At 55.0% G+C, this 10,726-nt stretch overlaps 3 protein-coding genes across 3 annotated transcripts; 2 read left to right on the top strand and 1 right to left on the bottom strand.

The window, feature by feature from the left end:
* Nucleotides 1–214: 214 nt before the first annotated feature.
* BZA05DRAFT_218420 (ras guanine nucleotide exchange factor domain-containing protein) lies at nucleotides 215–4,838 on the top strand. The gene is made up of 8 exons (XM_051479686.1): nucleotides 215–511; nucleotides 614–1,462; nucleotides 1,571–1,789; nucleotides 1,853–1,949; nucleotides 2,055–2,243; nucleotides 2,609–4,068; nucleotides 4,142–4,567; nucleotides 4,644–4,838. Exons 2-8 carry the CDS (start codon nucleotides 698–700, stop codon nucleotides 4,746–4,748), a joined length of 3,261 nt encoding a protein of 1,086 aa, XP_051342030.1. The 5' UTR covers nucleotides 215–511; nucleotides 614–697; the 3' UTR covers nucleotides 4,749–4,838.
* Nucleotides 4,576–5,281, top strand: BZA05DRAFT_218448 (uncharacterized protein). The gene has a single exon (XM_051479687.1). The coding sequence runs from the start codon at nucleotides 4,815–4,817 to the stop codon at nucleotides 5,190–5,192; it is 378 nt and encodes a 125-aa protein (XP_051342029.1). The 5' UTR covers nucleotides 4,576–4,814; the 3' UTR covers nucleotides 5,193–5,281.
* Nucleotides 5,282–5,856: 575 nt separating this feature from the next.
* BZA05DRAFT_218395 (Molybdopterin-binding domain of aldehyde dehydrogenase-domain-containing protein) lies at nucleotides 5,857–10,599 on the bottom strand. The gene is made up of 4 exons (XM_051479685.1): nucleotides 10,170–10,599; nucleotides 9,869–10,072; nucleotides 7,330–9,798; nucleotides 5,857–7,275 (listed from the first exon to the last, which is right to left on the bottom strand). Exons 1-4 carry the CDS (start codon nucleotides 10,407–10,409, stop codon nucleotides 6,100–6,102), a joined length of 4,089 nt encoding a protein of 1,362 aa, XP_051342028.1. The 5' UTR covers nucleotides 10,410–10,599; the 3' UTR covers nucleotides 5,857–6,099.
* Between the last annotated feature and the right edge of the window lie 127 nt (nucleotides 10,600–10,726).

The raw sequence follows: 10,726 nt of genomic DNA, 5'->3' as shown, positions 1-10,726 counted from the left end.
GTGAAGCTGGCGGGGCGATATCAACCTACTACTCACTTAGAGCTACATACACCATCCCGCCAAAATTAAAAATTAAAAATTAAAAATTAAAAAAATTCCCCAGGTTTGTTTTCGACGGTTCGTCACATCTGTTCGGCCCAACGTCGCTTGTCCGGTCCGTTCCGCAGAAACGACCCAGTCAGACCAGCTCATCGGTAACGGCGCGCTTGGATCTCGCTCGGCAAGGGAAAAAAAACACCGAGACCACAGCACTGGTAGCTGGTAGCTGAGAAAACTGCTAGGAGTGTTCGCAGCTATCGCCTGCGGTTTTCCGGTGTGCGTGTGCCACTGCGTTGCGTTGCGTTGTTGCGTTTATTGCCAGTCGTTGGCCCTTGGTCGTGGTGGTAGTGGTGAGAGATATACAGAGAGAAAGTCGAGCGCTCGGACTGCAAAACCCGCCATCATATCATACCCACCCTCGGTTTTGAAAAGGACGGTGGTGGCGTGGTTGAAACGCCAGCTGGCTCACGAGGCAAGTGTCTCTTCTTTTCTTTCCTCCGCCCCGACCTCCTCCAGTGGACAAAAGTGCATGAATATAAAACGGACGATGGTATTGACTTTTCCGCCCGTACAGTGCCATCCCGTAGTTCACGGTTCCTGCGGTACTAAGCCATCCAACAAAAGTTTCCCGAAGTTCGAAACAACCTAAAAAAATATAATGATCACCGCATCAGGGGCCGGTGCGGCCTTTATAGCCGTGCCGCCAAAGAGACTAAAGCCAAAGCCCAAACCCAAGGTCCCACCACCGCCATCGTCCTCGTCGTCGTCGCAGTCTCCATCCTCTGTCCGCCGAGATTCCTCCGCCACCAGTTCGACAGCAAGCAGACATCCCCTTTCCAATACCCCCGCTTCTCCCACACCGTCAACATCGTCAACACGCTCGCGACACGTCGATCCAGCACTCGCAATTGAGTCCCTGCTCACGAGATCACGACTGTCCACATCCAGTCACTGTCCGACCGCGTCATCGGGCCCAGGCTCACTCCTGGAAGTTGGGATAGAAGAGGACGAGTGGACAAGGGGCTTTGTCACGGGAGACGACTTTCTGTCGAGCCTTTGCCAGGAGGACCCAGTCGTCTCACCCAGGCCTTCGGCATACATAGCAGCCGGAATCAAGGTCAACAGTCCCAGTGGCAGCAGTACAAACACCATACGGGCCGCCTCTGCCTCCGCCGCTGCAGATAGCCCCCCAACAGACGCGCCTGTTTCCGCTGCCAGTTCCAGTGGACCCCGAAAGCTGCGACGTCCCAGGCCCAACAGCCACCCTTCCTCGTCGCCATCGTTATCGGCACCAACGGAAGACTTGATAGAGTCATCGAAACCGTCGACGGCACACCACGGGCTGGGAATATCATCGTGGAACTTCGGAGGTGGGAAAGCGCCACGGTATGGTGAACGGCGACTGTGCAAAGATTCCGGTAAAGTGCGTCTACCGCCGCATTTGTTCGGGTTTCCCCCCTCCTCCCTCCCTCCACCCCCCACCCTCCAATGCGACCATGAGTGTTGACCTTCGGTGACCCCCTCCCCACAGATGTCTACTGTCCGCGATATAAACATAGCCGTCGTCGGCGCGGTGGGTGTGGGGAAGACGACTTTCATAGAAAGGGCATACGATTTGCCAGCGCCGGCGAGACACGGCGACGTGCACTCGCTGGCCATGGTGATGGACCGAACACCGTGCAGTGTGAGCTTGGTGGAGGTTGATTGGAACAGAATCGACTTCGACAAGGAGCAGATGCAATGGCCACGGGTGAGTGGGCTTGGTCCGGTGAACATGGCGTTCCGCACAGCTGCATCTGACACAGACGAAAAGGTAGCGGATGGACAAAGGATACCATTCATCGATGGTGTTCTGCTGCTTTTTGACCCGACAACCCCTCGGACAGTCGACAGATTGACCGAATGTCTGGGTGAGTTTGCCCCGCACGTCCCGCACGTCCCGCATCCCGCGTCCCCCCCCCCCCCCCCCCCCCCCCCGCTTATGAGGAGAATACGATTACTGATGTCACTATCAGAGGCATTCGATACGGCCCAACTTCCTGTCTGCCTGGTCCGGACTAAATGTGACGTCTACGGGCCAGCCGCAGCGGGTGTTGCAGCAATAATGGGCGACGGGTACGACCACATGCAGAGTTCTGTCACGGCACACGATAGCCAGAAAAGGTGCATGGCTGCAATATTGTCCCTGATATCACGTCGGAACGGTTGGTCCTCAAGGAAGCTTTCATATTCATCGTTTCTCGTTTATCGCCAATCCGTACCCCTCCCCTTTTTTTTTACGAGATGTTGTGAGGGGAGGTGAGCTGGCCCCTTCCCTGTACAGACTACAGTGGGCCACACTCTGTACCACTTTCCGGATCAGCATGGGGGTGAGTGGGCCATGCAACAGACAGCCAGGGCGTGGAGGCTCCCCTACCAGCCGACGATCGCCACGAGTTCCCTCCACATGGCATGCGCTGCACTTCCTCTCCGACCTCGTTCTCCCGTCGACAGTTGACATTTGCTCTGTTATTATTTCACTCCATCTGACCGACCGCTTCAATGCTGACGGGTAAACGCGTCTTGCCAGAAAAAACCGGATCCCCGCGGTACCTAAATGGTCGGCGACGCGCCAACTCCTCGGCCGCAAACAGCCGAGCTGCTTCTCCGCGACCCTCGACGGGCCACAACCGTGCCAGTTCCGAGTTCTCTTCAACATTCCTAAAGGACGGGTCGGATGCAGGCTCCATACATGGTGCCAGACTACAGAGGCCACCCACTGGCACGGCGCTGGGTCAATCGTCGAGCAACTCGGGCCCCTCTTTATTGCCCAACCCCCAAGCCGTCGAAAACTCGAGGCAGCAGAACTCGAACTCGAACTCGAACTCGAGCTCGAGCGTCGCACCGCAAATCACTCTGAGTAGTTCCGGACAAACGCCGTTCTCGGAATCCGTGCAGAGTCCGTTCATCATGCGCAAGACATCCAGCCAGAGCTCCTTGGGCGAGTCCGAAAGACGGCATTCCTACATAGATACGGACGACGAGAGTACGGACTACAAGGATCCGGACGACATTCCGATCCTTGATCGCGAGGATGGACTGGACGAGTTGGAAGAGGAAGACAAGCCTGCACCGAATCGGGGATGGACGTGGGATGAACTCGTTAATCGTCTGTTGAGCCAGCCCATGTCTCGGAGCGATCAGACCTTCGTCGTCATCTTCCTATGCTTCTACCGCAAATTCGCATCGCCGCGAGAGCTACTCGGCGCCATCCTCGAGAGATTCCGCGCTTTGGACACGGAGGAGAAGATACGGGCCCATCGAATAGCAGCGCAACTCCGGTATTGCAACGTCCTCCATCAATGGGTCACATCGCACTCGGTCGATTTTGCGAGCTCCAAGACCAGGTTGCAGATGCTAGCATTCCTGGATTCGATCAGCACAGACCGGAGCTTGGCTCTGTTGACCACTGATATGACGAAGAAGCTCCAGGGACTAATCGAGGATGAGGACGAGACTTGGGGAAGGACCGATGCCGAGTTGGATAGGAAAGCTAGCCTTCGGAGCTTTCTGACGACTTCATCAGCGACCTTCCCAGATAAACCGTGGAAGCTCTCACTCGACAACCCCGCTACGCTCCAGGTCCCGGGATCAGATAAACGATGCTCCGACCCTAGCGATGCTGCATCCGTTATGGGATCACCCATGGGCCTTGTGATCAGCAGAACCGAGTCCCTACCACCCCCGGCCACCGGCTACCTTAGGGCGGGGTGCCAGTTCGAGCTCTTCATGTCGATTCCGGTATCGGAGGTGGCCTGCGAGCTTACAAGGATCGATTGGAACGAGTTTTCGAAGATCAGACCACGCGATCTGGTAAGGCACATCAGCGTTTCGCCGGAAAGTCGGGAAAACTCGCCGAACCTAGCGTGCGTCAACAACATGATTAGCCATTTCAACCACGTTGCCCACTGGGTGGCTAGCGTCATTCTCGAGAAGGCCAAGCCGAAGCATCGAGCCAGGGCGCTGGAGAAATTCATGGAGATTGCTTGGGTACGCATCACATGTTGCATCGTCCCCCTTGACATCCACGATCGATGCTGATGATACCTGCTCTTCCCTACAGACGTTGCGACATCAAAATAATTACAATTCGCTTGGCGCCATCATCGCTGGAATCAACGGTACCGCCGTTCACCGACTGAGTGCGACTCGAGAACTAGTTAGGCCGGAGATCCACAAGAACTTTATGCGGCTGGAGCTATTGATGGGAACGCACAAGAGTCACAGTAAATACCGACTGGCCTGGGAAAACACAACGTCCGAGAGAATACCGTTCCTTCCGTTGCACCGGCGCGATCTGGTATCGGCAGAAGAAGGGAACAAGACGTTCCTACAGGACGGTGAGAAGATCAATTGGAGTAAATTCCAGGTCATGGGCGAAGTCATGATGGTGCTCGTAAAGGCCCAGGCCTCGCCGTACAAGGACTTGGTGGGTAACTCAGCAGTTGATAGTATGATCAAGAGCGCCGCTACGACAATGAACGATGATGTATGATCGCACACCCACTCTCTCCCTCTCCTCCCTTCGCGCGCTTGGCCTCTGGGACTGATGATTTTCGACACAGGACTTGTACGAGCGCAGTGTTCAACTGGAGGGCTCCGCTGCAGCGGGCTCAAACAAACCTCGACGGAACTGGTTCCAGCTCAAGACGAACATTGACCAGCGGTGATGACGGCTTTTTTGTTTTCCATCTTCCATCTTTCTCTCTCGCATTTTGTTTCCTCTAGGTGCCATAATGATTTTGGGAATTTTCGCAGGCGTGTGTTTTTTTTATTTTGTCGTCATTTGTTCGCTTCATTCATGTTGCTTGCTTGTTTTGCTTTGCTATTCGGATTCCGGTTGTGATACCTACTTACCTAGCCCTATTATCTTTCCGTTCTCCTCCTCCCCCTGGCCCTGGGCTCGGCGTTCCTTCTGCTGTGCTTCTGCTGTGATGTATTTGCTTTCGGCTGGTTGGTTGGTTGGTTGGTTGGTTGGTTTGGGTATCGATCGATTGATCACATCTACTCGTACTCTCGCTGTCCGTATGATACTGTCCGTACTGTCCATTGTCCGTTGTTCGCGTCCGTCCGTACCCATCCCAGTTTATATTTACCTTTTATGTGCTCGTTGATTTTTTTGCAAAGAAAAAGGGAGGAGGACGGACGGTGTGGATTGGATTGGATTGGGAAGGGAAGGGAAGGGAAGGGAAGGGAAGGGAAGGGAAGGGAAGGGAAGGAAGGGGAGGGGGCGTTCTATCTGGTGTTTTTTTTTCTTCTTTCTTTTCGTTTTTTCTTTTTTTCTTTTTTTGGACAGAGTTGGGGAATTGAAGTTGCTTATGAATCATGATATACCGTTTGAGATATACCGGTTGAGATCTAGGTACTCTATGTACTCTGAGTATGTAGCAAATATGTAGGTGACGGTGACGGCGGCAGGGGAGGGAGGTGGGGGGGGGGGGGGGGGGGGGGGGCGGGGTGGCTTGTGTGTCTTTTTTTCTTTTCTTTGTGGGGGGTGAAGAATGGAGAATGGAAATCAGAATGGACATCATGTGCAGTTGAGTTGCGAGTTGCGAGTTACGAGTGATGATGGCCGAGTGATGATGGTCGTGGATGTTGATGTAGAATGTGAGATTGCTCGAAGTATCATAATTGAGTTGATGCTTCAACCCCCACCCACTATCCATAAACATCACCCACCATTCAGTCCTCATTCGTAACGCTGAAATTCGCACCCTCGGATCTGGTCGCACGAGATGAGTGAGATAGTTACGGCTCATCTACAAGAGGAGAAAAAGTCACACGTATAATTAAGCACCTAAGTACCTGTCACCAGCGATGTCAAACAAACAAACAGCAATTGATATATCTAGCAAACACCATACTACCTACACAAGTACATAACGATGACAAACCCCACAGCCCACCAGCAGCAGCAGTAGCAGCGAACGAGCGAGACAACAAAATCCAAGAACTCCCAATAGGATAGGTACCTGGTATGTACCCAACAAAACCAGACAACACAACACACACAACACACGCTCAGATCTGCATGAACCATCCCTTCTCGCCCTCCTCCGGCTTGACATAGCTCCTTTTGACGATATCGTCAGCGCACGACAGACGGATCCTCTCCGGGGTGGCGGGGGAAACGAGTGACAGCAGCTCGTGGCAGCCATGCTCCCTTCTCGCCGCCTTCAGCGCGTCCCTGATGGCAAAGAACACGGCGCTGGCCATGAACAGCGGCGGCTCGCCGACGCCCTTACTGCGCTGGATGGTCTGCAGGTTTTTCCACTCGACGTCCTTGAGGAAGCTGACGTTGAACACCTGCGGGATGTCTCTGAAGCCGGGGATCTTGTATGTGCCGGGCCCCTTGGTGGCGATGTTGCCGGTGTTCCGCAGCCACAGCATCTCCTCGGTGGTGAACAGGCCCTGCCCCTGGATGAATGCGCCCTCGATCTGGCCGTAGTCGATGGCCGGGTTGATGCTGCGGCCGATGTCCATCTTGATGTCGGCGCGCAAGCACGTCCAGTCGCCGGTTAGGGTGTCGATTTCGACTTCGGCGATCGCCGCGCCTTGCGTGAAGTAGAAGTACATCAGCCCGACGTTGGGACCCCACGTGTAGCCGATGTCCGGTGTCTTGTAGAAGCCGTTGGCACTGAGGTTCACACGGTCAAAGTAGGCGGCTTTGGCGAGGTCCTTCATGGTGGCGTCCGGGCCGAGCTTTTCGCGGTAGGGCTGGAGGCGCTCGTTGAGTTGGACGCAGGCGTTGTGGATGGCGTAGCCGTTGAGATCACTCGAGGCCGAAGCGGCGGTGGAGGATGTGTTGGCGACGGTGTTTGTTGCCGTCTCCGAGATGAAGACATCGTCCATAGAGATACCGAGGGTTTCCGCGGCCACCATAGTCATCTTGGTGTGCAACCCTTGACCCATCTCAGTACCGCCGTGCGCCACGAGCACCGAGCCATCGTGATAGATATGCACCAAAGCACCGGCCTGGTTGAGGAAGAGAGCAGTAAAACTGATTCCAAACTTGGTGGGAATCAAGGACAAGCCCCTCTTCTTCCACTTGTGGGTCTTGTTGAACTCGTCGACGGCTTGTCGACGAGCATCAAAGTCGGCCTCTTCTTTGATCTGGTTAACCATCAGAGGAACGTGGTAGTCCACCAGCTTTTGGTTGAAATGCGTCAGATCGCCCTCATGGTAATAGTTTATTTCCTTTTTTTAACAAGTCAGCTCCCATTTCCATACATATCACACAAGTAATCTTACCCTCAGCTTGTCAACGGGAATATCCAATCGATCTGCCACTTCTTCCATGTACGACTCGGCGATAAACATTCCCTGAGGCCCACCGAATCCGCGGAATGCTGTATTCGATACCGTATTGGTCTTGCACGGCCGTCCTCGCACGTCGACATTGGGGATATTATAGCAATTGTCGATATGCGACAAGGCACGATCCGAGACAGCGGCGGAGAGATCTTGCGTCCACCCCGCATTACAGAAAACCTCTGCATCCAGGGCAACGATCTTTCCACTGTTCATGACTCCGACCTTCCAGTGGCCCAAGAATGGATGCCGCATACCGGATGTGGCGATATCGTCGTCTCGGTTGAGCATACATCGGACGGGACGTTTGACCTTCTTTGCAGCAAGGGCAGTGATACCGGCAAGCTGAATTGACCTGGTCTCCTTTCCTCCGAAACCACCTCCCAGACGCTTCACCTTGGCGACGACCCTGTTGGCCGGAACACCGCAGACCTGCGCAACGTACGTCTGTGTCTCGGTCGGATTCTGCGTGCTGCTCCACACTTCAATTTCACCGCCCTCGGGCTTGGGGATGACAGCGACGGCTTGAGTCTCTAGGTAGAAATGTTCCTGTCCGCCCATCCTCGCCACTCCACTGAAGACGTGATCCGCCTTGGCCATAGCCTCCTCGATCGGATCACCACGCCGGATGTACCGGTAGTGCTGGAAGAAACTCTCCTGCTCGATTGCCTCCTCGATGGTGAAAATTGCCGGGAGCTCTTCGTATTCGATTCTTACCGCACGAGCACCAGCGGCAGCTGCTTCCTGCGTCTCGCCGAGGATCATCCCGATGGGCTGGCCCGCGGTAAAGACCTCATCGATCGCGAAGAAAACCTCGTCGCACATTGGCGCACCCCACCAATTCGCCTCCGGCGATGGCAGGTCGGTGTGATCCACGTAAGACACAACGCCAGGAAGCTCCAGGGCAGGGGTACTGTCGACGCTGAGGAGTTTTGCGTGGGCCCTGGTACTCAGCACGAGAGCGCCGTAGAGCTCGTTCACGGCCCGGGGAAGGTCATCGGTGTACTGCGCTTCACCGGTCACCTGTTTCATGGCGGCAACATGCTCCTTTGACTGTCCGATGACACGCTTTTTATAGGCCTGAGCAGTGTCGTGATCCCGCTTGCCGGAAGAGATGCCTCTCGAGATCTCGGACACAAGATCATCCGCCTCGGAGCTGGTGCCCTTGACATCTGCAACCGTGTCGTGCCAGAATCGGTAGAAGAATCCAAAAGCGAGTGATTTCCTGTAGACAGCCATTCCACCCGGGACTCCGTAGCTCAAGGGGAAGTCTTGTTCCAAGGCATTCATAGCGCCCTCGAGGACCTCTAAGCTGCCCCATTCTTTGCCCACCAGGAACTCCATTGTCTTTTTGGCCTGGACGGTTGTCGGTGCCATACCTCCGTATGCGAAGTTCACGGACTCCACCAGCCCTGCATCGTCGAGCGATACCCGTAAGGCGGCGGTGACAATGGCGATGTCGTCGTCCTTCCGCTTTGATTGTTTGTATGCACGCAGGTATTCGCCTTTCTCCTTGGCTACAGGTATTCTAATCTCCGCAATAACAGCATCTATCGGGAGGGCAGTCATCCTGTATCCCTTGAAAAACTCGCCCATGGAAATCATGGTTTCCTTCTCGAGGCTTTTCGTGATGATGGTGCTGTTCGTGGCCAGGAAAACCGGATTGAGATCGGAGATGGGAGACGCGGTAGCAAGGTTTCCTGCGGGCGTGCCCACGTTCCTGATCTGCCGTCCAGCAAAATACTCAAGCTGCTTGAGAATAGCTTTGAAAGGTTGTCCCTTCGCCGCTCCATATTTCTCGATCGCCTGTCTTGCAACAGCCTCGAGATCGGTGAGGGTGATGTTCCCGCCAATCGATAGATACTCATCCTCGAATGAGAACCCCTTCAATTCTGGAATATCGCCGACATACACCGACACCGTGTACTGTATATGCTTGAACTTGATCTCGATTTGGGTCTCCGAGGAACCGCCAATGATCTTTGCCGACGGCAGCGCCGCCTTGAGCTGCAGCAGCTGCTCTAGCGTCATGGGCCTCAGCCACTTCTTCCTCTTATTTCCGAAAGCCAGCGGCTTGAACTCGTGTTTTCGCAGCGCCGAGGGGAATATCAACTCGGTCTCGGGATTGTACTCGATGAATCCCGGCGGTGTGAACTTCTTCGTGATGGGCGCCTCTGCGATTTTATTCTTGCAGCAGCCCGCTGGCGGCTCCCCGTCTTTGCCCTGCATGCAGCATCCTCCGTCCGAAGGGCCGCATGCCTTCTTGGGGGTGCTGGAGGAGGTGCTGAATGTCTGCGCTGCGTCAAGTATAGGTCTGTAGCCCGTACACCTGCACAGGTTTCCATCAAACGCCTCTTCGACATCGGTTTCGGTAGGTTCGGGGTTATTCCGCACGAGGGCATATAGACTCTGCGCAACGCCATGTCAGTACCTGCCACCCTCAGCTCCACGCCCCGCCCCGAGCCGCGGTCCGACTCACCATTACTATTCCCGGCGTACAGAAGCCACATTGGGATCCGTGCATCTTTGCGATCCGCTCCTGCACGGGATGCGGCTTGGCCGTGTTGCCGATTCCCTCCACGGTGATGACATGCTTTCCGTCGACACTGACCAGCGGCGCCAAACACGCATTGACCGAGGCGTGGTATATCTTCTTCGTCGTGGGGTTGTATTGCGAAACGACCTGGCACGGACAAGTTCGACATCGTCAGCCCCCCACTCCCCAAGCCAGGAATTGCTACCATCACTATCGGCATGTGGGTGGATTGATAGATACGCACCACAGTACAAGCACCGCAGCCGCCCTCCGCGCACCCCAATTTCGTCCCCGTCAATCCGATACCTCGCAGGTACTCGAGCAGCGTGACCTCCGGGTCGATGGTATCGATCTCGACCTTTGTTCCGTTGAGGTAGAAGCGTAAGGTGTCGTCCCAATCGGCCACGACCGATGCCAGGGCCGAGAACCCCTCCTTCGCCACCGCCGGTTCCGGGCTCGCGACGACGACGACGCCTGGTGCCATGGGTTTTAGGTTTCTTCCGTGTGTTTCGTGATGGAGTAGAGACGGTTCTGGAGGTGAGAATGCGAGTAGTTGGATTGTAGGTTGAGGGCTGATGGTGGACCAGTGGTGGCACACGCCGCTATGCTGTGGATGCAGCTGGTAACTATAGTAATCGATAAGGGACCAATCAAGGATCCCAAGCTACCGGTGACTCGTGAGGGGTGTCGTGGTGCTATACGGTAGCTAAGCAAGCAGATATGTAAGTACTTCTATACCTATAGGTAGAGTAGATATCGCCTCCCGCGTTCGGGAACTGGGTGAAAACAGGTAGGTGGGAT

The sequence above is a fragment of the Tricharina praecox genome, assembly GCF_024521635.1.
Source record: "Tricharina praecox strain CBS 144465 chromosome Unknown BZA05scaffold_5, whole genome shotgun sequence".
Lineage (NCBI taxonomy): Eukaryota > Fungi > Ascomycota > Pezizomycetes > Pezizales > Pyronemataceae > Tricharina > Tricharina praecox.
This window is presented reverse-complemented; position numbering and strand designations above follow the sequence as displayed.